This window comes from Catharus ustulatus, chromosome 6 (assembly GCF_009819885.2).
Source record: "Catharus ustulatus isolate bCatUst1 chromosome 6, bCatUst1.pri.v2, whole genome shotgun sequence".
Lineage (NCBI taxonomy): Eukaryota > Metazoa > Chordata > Aves > Passeriformes > Turdidae > Catharus > Catharus ustulatus.
The window spans coordinates 56972061-56989178 of NC_046226.1; the positions used below are offsets into that span (position 1 = coordinate 56972061).

The 17118-nt window shown below is 40.3% G+C and overlaps 1 protein-coding gene across 1 annotated transcript; it reads right to left on the reverse strand.

Annotated features, from left to right (window-relative positions):
* Positions 1–83: 83 nt before the first annotated feature.
* On the reverse strand, positions 84–8777 carry CSRP3 (cysteine and glycine rich protein 3). Its single transcript, XM_033062356.2, has 5 exons — positions 8649–8777; positions 4200–4368; positions 2719–2854; positions 2176–2269; positions 84–1143 (listed from the first exon to the last, which is right to left on the reverse strand). Exons 1-5 carry the CDS (start codon positions 8758–8760, stop codon positions 1064–1066), a joined length of 591 nt encoding a protein of 196 aa, XP_032918247.1. The 5' UTR covers positions 8761–8777; the 3' UTR covers positions 84–1063.
* Positions 8778–17118: the final 8341 nt, after the last annotated feature.

The window sequence follows — 17118 nt, forward strand, 5'->3', positions numbered from 1 at the left end:
CCTGAAATAGATTCAAAGAATACATGACCAGTGAGGTATTTAAGAGTAGGCGGGCACAAAGCCATAAGAAGGAACCTGACTCTTTGCCTTATGTTTTTCACATATATATATATATGCCCTGTTAGGGTATGAAAAAAGGTAAGTTTGTTATGGAAAGTACCAATGTATATAAAAAGAGGGAACTGTTCCCCACTCCATCTGTAACAGCTGATGTCAGCCACATTCCCCAGAAAAAGAAGGGCCATCTGGACAGTGTGATATGAATGTAAGTTAAAGTAGGTAACAATGAAAACCAGCTGAGAAGGAGTCCAGGATGTGAAATTAAAGTCAGATACCATCTAGAACTGACATCAAAGTAATGTAGTGGAATGCAATTCTTGCAGTTAAGAATGGGGAGTTTCATTTATCTTGGTGAAATCCATTTATCTGAAACATTGTAGAATGTATGAGCACAAACAAACACAAATAAAAATAATGTGAAGCAGTAAGTACTTTATTGTAGCTTGAAAACAGACAAAACTTACAACACTGTATTCTGAGAAAATGTTGGGGTTTTTTTAGAAATACCTCCCTCAGAGAGGGAATTTCAAATCCTTTAAAATTGTCTCAAAGCAAATAACATTTACTTGTTATAACACAGATGCCAGCATGTTCAAAACTCAACTAGGAGATTAGTGGAAATACAGACAGGTTAACATTGTGAACGAAAGAAAATCCAATCTAACTGGGAACACCTGGACCCTTCACTCCAGTAGGGATCCCTATCATAATGGGGCACTATGTGTCTAAAATTCCAGTCTAAAATGTGACAAGTACTAATTTAAGAAGCAATAATGTTCCATGAGGTTCCTTGTCTTTATATGCTGAACACAAACATGACTCTAGTTTTATTACTGTACCTTTTTGCTCTACTCTAAGAATTTCTTAAGATACACTTTTTTCCTGCAAGGAAAATCTTAATGAAATGCCCTAGGTTCTTAGCAGTATGTGTTGTTTAATGTTTTACTTGGCAGCTATCACTTGGTGGCATCAACAGCAGTTTGTCTGTTGCATCCATTTCTTCTCATTCATCCTCTTTCTTTTCCACTTGAGTGAGGCCACCAAACCCAATTCCTTTGGGACCGAAATTTTTTGCATAGCAAACTGCAAAACAAGGAGTGGGAGGTAAATGTCTTTTGGTTTTCATTTTTAAATTACTATCAAATTAAGGTTGATAAAAAGGGAGGAAATCTGAAATAGTGTATTTCCCATAAGTTTATCCAGGTCTTAATAGTGAAACTGGTACTACTTATTTGAATTCCAAAAAAGTTGCATCTGGTGATCTCAATAAAAGTTAAGAAACTATACATTTTTTAAGATCTAAGTAATATTTTCATTAAAGCTGCTTTCCTGTCTGAAAATACTCAGTAAAACTTGGTCTGATGAGTACTACAAAGTAAGCCAGAGATTTTTAAGGAGAAGAACTGGAGCATAATTCAGAAACTATTGATGGGCATGTAAGTAATTCCATTTGAGCTCTATAGTGGTTATTGTATGCATAATTATTTCTCACAACTCTGCTAAGTGGTAATGGTGAGCATGTTTCTCCAAACATGCCAGTTTGATCCACTTGTGGTTGACAGACTCTACCCAAAGTTAGAGAACTCCAGTATTCTTCTTTAGGGTTCTCTATAAATTTAGCTTTGTATATAAAATCTTCATGTATTTTTTCCCCTTAAGCTGAGAGGAACATCTAGATGTATAATTTACTATTTTTGCATTATCTTCTGTGCTACCAATGCAGTGGAAAGGTCTTTAAGATTTTAGTGGCAAGAATTCCTGTTTGGTAGCCCAAAGATCTATATTTTGTGGATTTTTTTATTTTAGTGAGACTGTGCAGGTACAAGAGCCTGCCCAGCACATATGGTCAGTGCTCTGTTAGCAGGTCTGATGGATTTGAAAGGTTGTCACATTTGTAGAAAAATTATAGCTTTAAAATTTAGATGTTAATAGTAGAAACTGCAACTGCACTGTTACCACAGCTTTTTGCTTTCAGAAAGTTGTTAAAAAAGAGAAAATGGAATTTCCTGTAGATGTTAAGCATGCAGCAAGGTAAATCACAATGGCAGTCCTAGGTCTAAAGAGACTAACTTTAGAGTGACTCTGTACCCCAGTTCAGCACCCTGCAACTCTCACCTTTACAGTAGAGCTCTCCATCCTTGTCCGTGACGTTCGTGGATTCTAAACTCTTCCCACAAATAGCACAGCGGAAACAGGTCTTGTGCCAAGGCTGAGCAAAGGAAGACAATTCAGTGTGTGGCACAGAAAGTGCACAGCCAGCAGGTACAAGAAACAAAGAAGTACTGCTTTATGTGGTGTGGAAAGATTAAAATTATTTTGTTGAGCTTGTGGCTTCCATTTTTAGTCATTCTGAGTTAGCCTTTTTTACTTACTTTGTCTAATATATCTTCAGTTACCACTACAAATAAATGTTTATAAATATACCCAGAGATGGAGGAAGAGCCAGCTTTGTGCAGTAATCTGTGCTTGGTCCTCAGACATCAGTAAGAAGGAAAAAATTGAAAAAGGTTTACAAAAAGTACAAGATTTTAAACCTGTTGTAGCAATTTGCAAATTTGTCCTCATGTTTTCTTTATGAAGGAAAATATAAATGATCGAGGACCTCTTAGCTATAGGTTCTCACCCTTATAAAAGAGTGGGGTTTGTTTCACTACTTACTTTTCCTCCTCCCATGATCTTCTCTGCAGCATACACTGATTTGCCACAACGGGGACATTTATCCACATCTACCATCTTTTTGGCAAACTTTGAAGCATTAGTTGGTGTTGAAGGGCGAGCAGGCTTTGGTGACCCCCTACAACAGAAGTTTTTAAAGCTGCTTAAAAATGTTACCTTCTTTAGAAAAAGCTTTTCATTATTTTTTAGTAAGGCATTAAAAATACTAAATTACTGGTCTCTGACACGCAAAAGGTGGTAAAAAAAGAAGAAAATCAAAGTATTCTATTGAATTCTGTGTTGTGTGATTGAGGAGTTGGTACTGTAAGCTCTGATAATATCTGTTCTGTACATGGACCTGGCAGCCACATGCAGAAAAGATTAATGGAAATTGAAGTAAAAACCAATTTTCTCTCATTGAGAGGCAAGAGAGAAAATACAAGGAAAATATGTCTCTAGTCTTTGTAACTGGTTATCTGCTGGTACTCATCAAGCTGAAAATAAAAATTCAAGTTTTCAGGCTATAGTTTCATTAGGCAGTGAAACATTTAGACTGGGAATTGGGGTTCTTACCTGGCCTAGGGTTAAAAGGACATCAGAAAAGTAGCTTTATTTTTTGTTTCTGGACTTTGGACTTTATATCTTTGTGCATAAAGCCTTTCAGAGAATGATTTCTGAATTATCAGACAATTGGACTGCAACAAGTCATTACATCCACAGGATGTGACAGTTTTTGGTGCAGAACTCCACCCCTAATGGATTTGTATGGTACAAGGAGCTACAGTTAAATACATTAACTTTTAATAAGCTTTTATTTCCTACACAGCATATTGGTTAATTGGTTTCTTTATAGTTAGACCACCAGAAGGAAGGAGCACCTTTGATTTAGAAATGTGCAGCTTTGAGAATTGCAGAAAATCCTATAAAAACTAACTGTCAGAGCTAATTATGTGCTTTTGGAAGATGATATCCCATTAGGATTTCTTTGTTCAAACACATTCTCAGTGTGTAAGTGTTATTTGAACCACAGGGAGGATTTAGAAATGTTATTTCCCCCATTGAGAGGAGAACTAACAGTATGGGGTACTGTGATTATTTCTCTAAGAGTAAAACCTTAACTGTATTTTAGCCTCTAACAGGAAAAAAGCATATTATCTTTTTCTATGGTGAATGTGACTTTACCACTATGCTACAAATGGCAGATTACAATTGTGGTGAGTATTTACATGTGGGGTGGCACATAAAGGCTGCTTCTGCACAATAATTGCCTATTGAAGGATGGGATAATTTGTAAAGGAGGCTTAAAGAGATTGAGCATCATTAAAAACTGTAAATTACTGTGTCTATGGAAGGAAAGGGTGTAGGAAAGACTGCTCCGCTCCTTACGCTAGATGTTGTTATGGAAACAGAATAAAATGTATAAAACACCCTGGTAAGAGACAAGCAGGACCAGAAAAAGGAGCAGTCCCTGGGAATTAACTCACTGCTGCAGATTCAATCCCAGGTGGTCTCCAGTGTCAGTGCTGAGGCATCCGGCCCCTTGTCCAAAGCCAACACCTTTGGGGCCGTATTTTCTCCCATAACAGGTTTTGCAGTAGATTTCAGATTCATGAGCTGCTACCGTGGTGCTGTCCAGAGCCTTCCTGCAAGCCACTGAAAACAGGGAGTGATATATATCAGCATTTGCATTTTAAAATTTGAATTTATGTGGCTTAAAATAATTGGAATTAGTATTTATTTTTGTTTAGCTTTAAAAATATGAGGAAAGGAGCCAGTCAGTATAAAACTTGATTGGGTTATTGCTGAAGTAAATTATCTTGTAACCCCAAACAAATCTAGATCTGTAAAGCTTAAAATGGACTTGAGATAACCATTCTGAACTCCCAAACCTTAAGAAAGTGGGGGAAAAAGGTTGAAGGGACATTGATGCCACTGTGCATCTGGATTTTTCAAAATATGTGCTGTGAGTCTGGGTTGGGGGGATTTTGTTGCCTTTCTCTTCCTCCTCTGTGGAGAATTTTTTCCATCATCATGCTAAGGAAGTCTGCCGGGCAGCTCACTCAGCTTTTGATCACTCAGGACAAATGGGTAGGGTGGGGGAAGGTGGGGAGAGAGCTAAGTGTGCTCTTGGGGACTAGCCTGAGTGTGCTTATTGGAGAGACTGCTCAATTTTTTTCTTTTGACACTCGCTGTCCGAATGCAGAGGAGCGAGGTTCTCTGTGGTCGGGTTTGCCCTGCACCCTGCTCCACTACAGCCTCCTGCTCTGAGACCACGGCTGAGCACCGGGACCCAAACGGTGAGCAGAGTCTTCCTTCACCCTTCTCCCACCTGGGACATGGTCCTGCCACCTCTGCCTGCCCTGATTCCCACTGGGAGCATGCAGAAGAAAGTGTCTGTGACTGGAAAAGGGACTGGAATTGAGTTACTTGTTCTGTTTTGTCGCTGATTTTCATAGCTGATGTTGGTTTTGTTTGTCCTGTAGATATGTTAGTAAAGAACTGTTATTCCTAAACCCATACCTTTGCCTGAGAGCCCCTTAATTTCCAAATTATAATAAATTGGAGGGAGGAAATTTTCACTCTCCATTTCAGGAGGAGCTCCTGCCTTTTTCTTGGCAGTACCTGTCCTCCAAACCAGGATATCAGCCCAGGCTGTTTTGATGTGTGTTTCTGAAAGAAGCTTTAACATTGACACTCTGTCTAGAGTCAGGCAGGACATGTTTGGGTTTTTTATCATTATTTGTTTGTTGGAGCTGTGGCAGTATGGCAAAGCAAGTGGCAACTCTGTCAGACTTCCTCCAGGATTACAAGAGTGTGGCTGTTGCCATTCCCAAACAGAGCTCTTACAAATTATGTTTGGTACAGAGAATGACAGCTTCACTTAGCTCACTAAGAAAGGTCTGGCAGACTTTTGGAGAGAAGGTGCTATAGGAATGCCTGGCTTTCATCAGAGAATACAAATTATGTCCTCTACACCACTACTGAAAATGAATGGGGGGAAAAATAGTATCTACACTCCTTGGTGAGGAGTGTATGCCTGTGTTCTCTGCACCACTTTGGGAATTCAGTGTGAGACAGCCTCCAATCACACAGAGAGAGGAAGATCTTCCAATTCAGAGTCACTCTTGAAAAACAGGATTTTCTAGTATGCTAAAAAATCACTATTTCAATACTTCTTACAAATTGTTCACTGTTCAACAGTGGTTGATCAGAAGTGGGAAAAAATAGGCAAAAATTTTCTCTCCAGGTTCCTTAGAATAAATGCTTGCCCTGCAGAGGGCATTCCAGTCCTTGACTGTTGGTTGCTAAGTTCACGTGTGCAACAGAAAGCTGTGAAATACAGAAGTGTTGGAAGTGCCCTCAAGTGCAAGCTCTGGAGGGTTTGATTTGCCCTTTCCCCCCGTGTTTGCCTTTAATGTCCCCCTCTGAATCCAATTTATCCACTGCAGGGAATTTAGACCCTGGAACCTCTGCAGTTTTAATTATAGACTCCTAGAATGGGTTGGGTCAGAAGGGACTTAAAGAGCATGCAGTTCCAACCCCCAGACCAGGTTGCTGCTAAGGGGCAGTATATAGTACTAGTTATACATCCGCAGCTCTCCGATTATCTTTGTGGCTTTCCTCCTCCCTGTATTGCATGGTGAGGGAAATAATTTGAAAAGACCTTTATACTTAACAGAAATAAAATGAGGCACTTCTGTAAATGTGCGAACCTCCTCGTACTACAGTCTTCCTTTGAGATGATAATTATATTTGCTAAGGGAGTTAAGGGATGATGGAAACTCTAGCAGCAGATAAAGTGTTTCTATTTCTGGTACCTTGGGGATAGAGTATCAATTCACCACGACAGATGGAGCAAAAGCCCTTGAAGTGCTATTGTTGAAATAACTTTGAGACCTGTCATCTGCCAACAGATCCTGTTCTCCCGCCGGCGCTGAGGAGATCCAGGTTGATTGCGTGAGGTCCTGCCAAATGTCCATCACAGCTCACTTTGGGTAAAGGCTGTCAGTGAAACAACACTCTGCAGGTAAACAGGAGTCTGCATGGGAAGGAGGGATTGCTTCAAACAAGTTTCTCTCTTGCAGTACTTGTAGGGAAAAACGGTGGAGCAGAAAGTGTTATGTATAGTTTAGCTTGTTTGATTCTTCCCACCTTCACAGGTTGCTTTGAATTGTTTATAATTCTCCTTAAATTGAACTCTTTGGTCAAAAAAATACTGATGTGTTTTGCATGCCTGGTCAAATATAGTGTGACATAGAAGATGTATTTGAAATAGATTTATATAGAAATATACAAAAGTGCAACTAAACCATTTCCATACCTCAGTTTAGGTTGGGGAGGATTGGTTTCCATCTGTTGAGAAATGAAATCCTATAAATGGTTCATAGAAAAGCCCATGAATGTGATACATGATCCTGAGGCACCCAGAGCTGCTGAACAGTGTGTGTGAATCATGGGGGAAAGCAAAGCCAATTAGCATACCTTTCATATGCCAGTTGGGCAACTTAGATGCATCTTTGGGTTTTGACCTTAAACATCTTTCTGATGGGAATACTATTTTTAGTATCTAGCCTATTAATAATTTAATTCAGACTTAAAACAAGGGGCAAATTTAAAAAACAACCCACAACAAAATATACCACCAATCAACCAAGCTCCACAACAAACCAAATATTCAATACAACTAATAGATGTAAGTGGTTTATCATGAATCACTAAAAGAAAATAATTCACTTGTGCTAAGAACAAAACTTACACTTGAGAAATATTTATAACTATGCTCTATTAGGACAGCTCTTTTTATTTACTATTAATTGTTATAGACAGAACATGGAAGCATTAAGGAGGTTGTAGTTGAGACTGAGATTTTCCTTTTACCATTCTGTAAGAATTGGCTGAAGGTTGTCAGTAAACTTAAAATTTTTTTTGAGGGAATCCTTTCTTACTTGGCCTTTTAGGCATCACTAAAGGCATCATTTGGACTTTCAGGCATCGCTTTTAGGGCACCTGGAGAAAGGCAAAGACAGCTCAGGTATGTCCTTTGGACTCCTTCTGCAAAGTGCTCCACTGTATCAGCTAAGCACATAATGTTAGTCTCATGCCTCCAAGTAAGAGGTCTTTATCCTTCCTGGAGAGGAGGGAGAAAATTGAATTCAACATCTCCTAAACTGTCACGCTGGAATTCACACCGTGAAGGTACTAATCCCAAGTATTGTCTGCTAAACAAACCTTTTGGCTACCTCTAGTTTTTAGCAAATTGTTTGCTCTCTCTCCCTCCACAAAGGGAACAGAGCTGAATTGGTAACTTCTCTCTGTTTTGGTTTTTTTTGGTTGGTTGGTTGGTTTATTTTGTTTTGGTTTTTAAAGTTTCTGTCTCCTCTGCAGAGAAAGCAAAAAACCTGGAAGCCAAACATCATAGAGGAGTGTGGAGGGAAAGAGTAAGTGAAATAGGGCTACATGAAATATGGAAAGGAGGATACAGGTATGTGCAGAGTTTTGGTGCGAGGTTTTGATGACATCAGGGTTTTGGATCTTTTCAGTGTGAAACAAATTAATGTCAAGATTCACTGTGAAAGTAATCATCTCCTAAAAGTAAAGAAGTAATTATTCTTCTGTCTAATGAGTCCTGTTTGTTTAGGTCTGCTGGACTTTTTAACCTGAAGCAAACCTGTGATGTACCACATTGTGAGACAGAAGGAAGGGTTTCCTGGAGATGGACCTAGATACTGTGATTCTGCAGCACCTCTCTGTCCCTGACACAATCCATCTCATCTTTGGACAAGGAAAAGCCAGGAGCCCAAGAGCCAGATTCTCCAGGTAAAATGCAGCAAACTATCTACCAAGTAATACAAAAATAAATGTTCTGGGTTTAATGGAAGAGTTATGCAGAGCTATGGGGGTACTGTGAAGTTAAACCATTCAGCCCAGCTTACTGCAGAGGAAGCACGACTTGTGGAAACTCCGTCCATTGCACTGGATTTCCTCAGCGTGGTACACTGTCTTCTCACAGGCCCCACACTTGGCTCCTCCTCCCCAGTTTGGCATCCTTATCTGAAGGGTTAACCTAGGAAATCAAGTTACATAAATAAATATAAGGGCAAATGTGAATTCTTTTAAACAGACAGCTTGATTTAAAAAAAAAAAAAAAATTTTTTTCCTCCCTCTCCAGTCAACTGCTATTGCATACTAGCAATATACTTCATACGTGTGTGATAGCAGAAATGAGGGTGCTACCCTGGTGCTTTGGGGACCGGGACAATCTAAATCCCTGATTCTCTCTTGTAAAAAAAGGTGTAAAAAAGGGATCTTCCTTAGCTTGGTATATTTTGATGGTAAATATGTGAAATGATTGCAAGGTGTTTCAGTGACAAGATCAACCCTCTTCTGGGAAAGAGGCTCTGGGGTTTGTTTTCCGTCTCATTTTCTTTCAACACTGCCCTCTCTAGTACCCCAGCACAGGCTTTTCTGAGTTCCTCATGAAGCAGCCATGAGATAACTGTGCTGCACAGCCACTGTGAAGTGATAATGGATAGGTTCCTGAGGTGCTCAAGGTGTGGGTGTTTTTTTCTTTGTCAATTGCAGTTAAAATCTAAACATCAGAGAAAAGAAAAGGGCCATGGCTGCTGTTTCAGTTTTTGCTGTTCCAATCAGCACTGGAGTGCCTTGCCCAAGGTCACACAGGAGGGCAGGAGCCCAGCCCAGGTCTCCTGAAGTCAGGCTCAGTGTCCTTCCCTGTGATTGTGCTGTCACACACCTGGAACAAACCCAGCCCTCAGCCTGCCCTTCTGTTTTCTTGTTTGAGTCATTGCTTCTGTAAAGACTGGGATGTCATCTTGTCATCTGCACGCCGCATTATCGGCTTGTTCCAAGCTCCTGGCACGGGTATTCCTCCTCCTTGGAAAAGCAGTCACCTTCTTATTATAGTTATTTTGAAGCCTGCTTGTGCTATTTGTGTTTGATTAAATTCACCAAAAGGTACTAAGAGGAGAGTTGTGAAGGCTGAATCAGGCCTGTAACAGTGATGTAACAGAGCTGATGCTTTCAATTAGTTGCATTTTAGACTCAAATTTTAATATATATTTACATTGGACTAATGTCCTGTGCTTATCATCATCTCAGTGACTTTTGCACTTGAATCCTCTGAATTTCAGTATGAAATGAACAATGTCTACATGCCTGCACCCTGAGGGAAATCCTTTCTGACAGCTAAGACCAAAAATCCTGCAGTGTTATAATAGAGTTGTCTGTCCAGCAAAAGGAAGGTGCACACACTGGAGCAATAGCACTGGAGACAAGGCAGTGGGGGCAGGTTTTGCAGTCTGTGTTTGATAACAGTGCAGACACCAGCATATCCAAACATCTCTGCCTTACCACAGCACTTATTAGCATATCCTTAACCCTGTGTAATTAAATAGTCACTGTTGTGACTGCTACCTTCACTAGACAGCATACCTGTCATCCTCGTGCAAGATCTGATCTCTCCTCCTCTTTGTGAGGCTGATTTATGCTCAGCTGAACACTCTCCCCAGCTCAGCCAGCCCAGCCCTCTGCTGTCACACCGCAGCAGCATCATTAATCTCTTCCAGATCCTCCCAGCTCCCTTGGGAGGCTGCTCAGGAGCAGAACTGCTCTGGCAGTTCCAAAACATGGAATGGTGCAGAAAGGAAATGAAAACTCTGCTTTCTTCTTACCCTGTTTATCTGTAATGTAACAAGTGATGTAGCTGATGTAGCTGAAATAAGAAACAAAACTAATGTGCACAATGAACAGATGATGAATTTGATCTCTCTCACTCAGTGGAGCCTTTACTGAACAGCGCTATTAAATTGGTTTTTCTTTTAAATGTGAGATAAAGAAACAGAAAGGAGTCTTTCATGTAGGTAAAATCTTTTTCTCACTCTGCCATTCTATATTTTCTTCTATTTTTAAAGTATTTTTTTATTGGTGCCATTATTTCTTTTTCTTATGAAAAAGCAATGATTCAAATATTTTAAAAGAAGGAAGAGCAACTCTGGGTAAAAATCAATTTTGTGACGCTTCATTGAAAATTAAAATGAGATTTTTGTGTCTACAGCGTTCCCTTTCAAATCAGGATTCCAGTGGAATCCCTTCCCAGCTGAGGCAACTCTGACAGCTGCCTGGGAGAAGAGCGGTTTGTACCTCTGGTCTCTGCAAAGCTGCTTCTTCTCTCTTAGCTTTCCTCAAAAGCACACCAAGCTTCCAAGTCTGTGGCAGCAAGGATGGCTATTGGAAAGTAGCTCCAATTACATCATCAGCTGAAAAAGTCTGATAAAGTGTGATAGTGAACCTTGTGGTGTCAAGGGCTGTGGTTAAAGCTCTTAGGAGGACCATTGTGCCTGAGGCTAATTATAGTAACATGACTGGGCATGCATACAGACTTTCCATGTTTTTTTGGCATCACCTGATGGGAAGCTGTAGGATAAAGAAAAAAAGCACAGCAGAAATATTCCCAGAAGGATATTGGTGTAAGAAGAGCAGTGCATGCCATGATGTCTGTGCTGGCTGGAGGAACAGCTGGGTGAGGAACCAGGGCACGTCTGTGCTCTTCCATGCTCATCTGGAGATGAAGGGCCGTCCCTGCAGGTGCTGCCTGTGCAGCAGGGTTACCATGAGGAAATAACCTCCACAGGGGGTGTGCCACTCATAGTTTTGTACTCATCTAAATTATAACTGTGGATAAACCTCCATCCTTTCAATGTGCAAATAGAACTTGGTCCCCCATTTGTCATCAGAAAAAAATAGATCCAAGGTCTCCACTTCCCATAATTTCACTGGGTGTCAGTGTCTAAATCCCCTTAATTTCCCTGAACTTTATTGTCTTAATCTGGTTAACTTTTAACATTTCATAGCTCATCACACAGTACTTGTTATATTCTGGTGATCTGGTGGGAAGTGGAGCAGATTCATCCTAAGTGTAAGAATTGTGTGGCACAGAAACTTCTGAGTGTTGGTGTTTCAGCGTGTAGGCACTCAGGGTATGGATGATACAATTCCTCCAAAGCCATCTTCCCCTGGCCCCTGGAACTTGCTATAATAGATAAGGTCTCCTAGATACCAAGGCTGAGCCAAACTCCTTAAGAGTTTGGTCACTCTCCTAACACCTTGGAAGATAATTGGTTAGAAATTAGTTTGTGTTATTGGTCAGTTCACCTTTAGAACTTTTCACTTAGATTGGATGCTGTCCTTTGTAAAAACTTTTATTGGCTGTAGTTTCAATCCCCCTTGACCCTATAAATATGACTGTCTGCCCTTTGAGAGATTCTGCTTGAGAGATTCTTGTGGAACGCGTCAAGTAAGGCCTCCAGTCTTTCTCTGCTGTCTGATGTAAGCTCCTGAGAGGTGGCTGATCAATACTAGCACTCTCAGGTCCTGGTAAAACATCTACCAGGGACAAAAAGAAGGTTTACACTCAGGGTGCTACTAAGCTGGAGGAATGTTCTTGGGCTTGCTCAGTTCGTACTCAGCAGTTTGTATCATTCTTCAGAATGCAGCTTCTATATAGAACAGAATTTATACAGAAGATATGGAGCCAAGGAATCATGCCTCCCATTATTTAGAGCTTATATTACTACTTTGTAGGCTGGGCTGGGAGCAAAGAAGCCTTTGAAGTATTGGTGAGCTCTGCACAGGCATGAAAACATTGTGAGCCATCTTCTTTTGGGCTGTTAGTCATACTGTCCAAATCTGGGTGTCACATCACTGCCACAGAGTCTCTCTAGTCAAAGTGCTATTGATAAGGATAAAATCCAAAAATATTTTTTGATCCAGTGATCTAAATGGGTGGTGGATGAAGTATGGGCCTGATGAAACGTGGAGGAGTAAAAGGCAGTGCTAATGCCTGACTGTGCTGAAGGTGAAAAATGTAATTTATTAATTTGAATTAATTCTGGTGCTTCCTTGCTAAATACAAGGTCTTCCCTTCTAAATGGTCATACGTTTGACAGTCTAGAGCTCAGTTCTTATCTGAATGGACTGCAGAGTTGTGTATTGTGTGGCTGGAAAGGTTATCTCAGTGCCACATGTGCTGCAGGGTGGCTTTGAAGGGGATAAACAGAATAGGGAATATTGGTCTTTGTGACCACGTAGTAGAAATGCTGAGTGCAGAGTGGTGGGCAGGGTGTGCCTTGCATCTCTCTGCATTTTAGTCCTAGCTAAGCTGCTTGGTCTATACTCAGAGGATAAGAATACTGACTCCTTGATTCCTTACCTAATGAACATCACTAATAATATGAATCTCGATGACCACTGTCTAAATTGAAATGCAAAGTACCAAGGGCCGTATTTGAAATGCTTTCCCCAGCTGAAGTCTGTGGGAGATGCCAATGCAGCCAGAACTTCACTCTGGTATCTAATCACAGCTCTCCTGTGACCTGTCCTGTGACCACCATGACTCATTTGACTGTTCTTAGTGGTACTCACCCCACCAGCACCGTGGGAGCAGCAAAATATGTCTTCCTTTATATAATAGCAACAAAATGCTGCTGTGTTTTTTTATGCAACTGGAATGGTGAGGTTTTATTTTGCGTCTGCATTTGAGACCCCCCTGCATCTCAAAAAGCGTGGAGGTATTTCTGTCAAAATCTAGCCCATTGTGGAACAGGTTTCTCCCTCATCAGGAGAGATTCACAACACAGGGAACATTTTTGTTTGAAGATTGAGCTCATTTGATGAAGATGTGATCTTGTTATGTGTTTATAATTGTATTTCTGGTATTCCAATGCATTCAGTGGACTGTGGCTACAGGTAAATTTATTAGTTAGTGTCATATATTAAGTTTCCACCATTATCTCATAAAAAACAGCATTTCCCCCTTACTTCTACAGTACAGCAGCACAGAGAGGTCAAGAGATATGAATTCTAACACTGGGAAGTAAATATTGATTTTTTATTGACAGTGGTCTCACTAAGTTACACATGGTGCCTTGAAGCAGAAGATTTTAATTTGATGTGAAGCACATGATGCTGAAAACTGATAGTGCCCATTCCCTTGCTTTCATCTCTGTTCTTCCACTTTTTCTATTATTTTCTACTCTGGTGATGCCTTATGTCCTTTGAAATACCCTTTTGCACACTTTTGCATAAATTTAAGATTGCAACTCCGAAAAACATGGGATCCTGATAGTAGAACAAGCTCCTTCATTCTGACTTGGAAAACAACCATACCCCACATTCACATTCACATGCTTGTACATTTGCACTCATAGCTCAGCCTGATCCATGTGGCTGTGGAATGCTGCATTCTGCTGTACAAATGACCCATTCCTTTTTCCAGACCTAATCCTGGGCTATCAGCTTTCACTATTCCTTCCACAAGATCCTTTTCTAAATCCTTATCCCTGCACTAAGTCTTTTAAGTGCCAGGCAAAACTATTACAGACTTTGAAATAGCACTGTGGTGACTGAGATAAGACACAGAATTATTTTATCTACCTATATGGCTTTATTCTCTGAAATAATTTTACCTTTAGGCAGAAGACTTTCTGTAGTAAAAACACATAAGGATTTATGGATTTTTGTATTTTTATATGAATTACTGGGCAGGTTTTCTGAAGACTTGACCGATCATGCTCTCTTGGAATGCTTGAATGATGGATTTGGGAATAATTCTTTCATCCTGCACTCTTACCTAGCCATATTTTGTCAAGTCTGCATAGAAGTTTTCTTCTTATTTGATATGAAACCAATTGGTCATCAACATTAAATATTTTGAAATTTGAGGAGGGTTGTTTTGGTTTTTTACTTCTAGGAGGCTATTATGAAAGCGCACAAATTTGTATACTGTGCATGTGCACTTTTCAAAGACTGACTGCTTGCAGAAAAACAATTCTCTAGCTTTGTAACAAAATTTTTAAACATTCTGAATCTTCTGTTATCCAGTCTTTCATAGTGCAAATAAGTGTCTCTAATGAGGATCTCTCCAGTCCTGGTCTTACAACACCACTAGCAGTTTGCCTGGCTGAGCCAGAAAAATCTTTGGCTACTCCAAACCTAAACCACTGCTCTGTAGGACTCACATTTCTATACTGTACTATACCTACATGGTTTTCTTTGTCAGGCAACAAATTTCTTCTATCATCTTTTGGGAATAAAAAAATACCCAAACCCATTTTGGCAGAGCCCATGAGACTTTACTTACCAGAGTGGCTTTGAAGTTTCTCCCTCTTTTCCTGGGTCTCAAAGGATTTGAACAGGAGGGGTTCCTGCTCTCTTTAAATGCAGTGACCACCTCTGTCAACCCTATAAGCTGGGAGGGGAGGAGAGTGAGAGTTTCAGGGATCTGAGCAATGCCATTGCTATCACCGAGCTGAAAATAACCTCTGACAAAAGCCTGGCATTTTGTTCCCTTATGTCTGCTTGTGAGTAGGTGGACAACAATGCAGCCCCTCAGATTACACCTAAAGGACATTCCTGACTGCAGCCTAACAGATCAGAAATAAAGATTAAAGTTTTATAGTTGCTTTACTGCATTACTTAAATGTGAATCATAAAATAACAGCCCCTGAAATGATGATCTAGTTATTAATGGTCACATTGCCAAATAATTTACCAAAGTAATTGTTAAAAATAATAATAAAACTTGTTTGTAGCACCCCCAGGAAAACAATCGTTTTAAACTAAATAGCATTTCATTCTGCAGTTCATGGTTTGAGAGATACAACTGGTTTGTCTTCTAGGATGCAGAGGATAATGCTTTTAACTCAAATCTTTCTTTTTTACTATTTTTAGGCATTAAGGTGAGTAGCTAATATGCATAATATTTAGCCTGTGTAATTATTGCCATTATATTTGCCATGCTTGACTGAGCCCCTTGAAAATGGATGAGGCTGCAGATATATTAGAAATATGACCAGTAAAGTATGAAGCACTTTTTTACAGGGCGTTATTTTAAGGGCTTTAAAGATTTAGAAGCTAATTCTCATCTTCTGGACAGATGCCTGAATTTAGCAACTTTATTCAGGATGATGGACTTTGCTGTGTATGAAAGGGCCCATCTGAGGTGTTAAACATCAGAACTCTCAAGCTGAAAGTCTCAGCCTGGGGACTTGCATGGAAGCATAAGAAAATTAGATGCCAAATGCAGATTCAGGATTTAGGGGTCTTTAGCTGAGGCTGCTAAGAAAACTCTTAGGAGCCTATAAATTTGTTTGCTGTTGAGTTTGGCAGAGATTTTATAATGCAGAGACAAGTCCTTGGTGTAAAATTGAAGGACTATTTATTTTCTGGGCAGAGGACCTGGACTCCATCTCTTCCTCATCCTTCTCCCCAGATAGGTAATGGAACTATTCTATACCAGAAAAAGCCAAATGCAGAGGGGACAGTGCAGTGTGTGATATGAGGGTTCATTGTAAGAGGGGTTGGGGCAGGCCTGATCTCCCTCTTGGAATACATGGGAAGCACAGAGAAGCTTCTAAAATCTTTGTGTTAGCACCCTTGGTGACTTATATTAGGACCCCTGACATTTGAAAGGGATGAACCTTCTGTAATGTTCACTCATATTTTATAGATCATGTACTTGGATGGATTTGCACCATAACCAGCTGCAGAGAACTCTGTGCAGAAAATTTTTGCTGCAAAAGTTAAGTATTTTCCCTTTGGTTTTGGCAGAGGATTTAAGGGAAAAATGCAGGTGAAGAACTTAGTTTTCCTGGTGTTGCGTGCTGCTTAATTTCTGTGCTTCTGTGTGCCCCTGTAAGGATTGTTGAAATGCTCTTTACAGCTCCAAGGCACGGCTGGATCTATACAGGTCAATTGGTATTACCTGTAATTCCGGGTCAACTGTGGGATTGGAAGAAAAGACTCGAGATATGTAACTGTAGTTGCATATGCACAAACTGGAGTGAGAACGTAGAGTTTTCTATAAATCAGCGGCTGGGATTTAAAAACCCTGCCCCAGAGCTAGAACAATAACTTAAAAGCAGAACTCGCCTGGGGATCAGAGGGACTTCCCCAGAGCACATCATGTATTCAGGTCACGTTCCAGGGGGGGTGAGGCAAGGTGGGAAGAGCAGGGAGTGGGGCTGTCAAACGCAAGTCTGCTGGGGCATGAGTTCCTTGCAGCTGAGAGAGCAGCAGCTTTCAGACTGCAAAACCAGCACACAGGAAGTGCTTGTGAAAAAGCAACTGCAGTGTGTCAGGAGCCAAGGGACACTGGACAGCAAGTCAGTAAATATGCTCAACTTTCTCAGCACCATGCGAGAGAAGACCATTTCACCACACCTAATTACTGTAGGTTCTCAGTATGTCAGCTTTGGTGCTCAAAAATAAAAGAGGTGTAGTTTGATCTTTTGCCTTTATATTTCCAGAATGAAATTGATAGCAGGTGTAAGAAAGATCAGTTATCTCTTTGGAAAAGAAAAAGCTACTAGTGCTTTAGTGAGAATT

What these genes read in the sequence shown, in the direction of transcription:
- CSRP3 (XM_033062356.2), bottom strand. Translation starts at nt 8,760, where the DNA reads ATGCCAAACTGGGGAGGAGGAGCCAAGTGTGGGGCCTGTGAGAAGACA. An exon ending in CAAGTCGTGCTTCCTCTGCA is followed by an intron (nt 4,369 to 8,648) that starts GTAAGCTGGGCT and finishes CCCTGTTTTCAG; the next exon opens with TGGCTTGCAGGAAGGCTCTG. An exon ending in AGATCATGGGAGGAGGAAAA is followed by an intron (nt 2,270 to 2,718) that starts GTAAGTAGTGAA and finishes TCCTTTGCTCAG; the next exon opens with CCTTGGCACAAGACCTGTTT.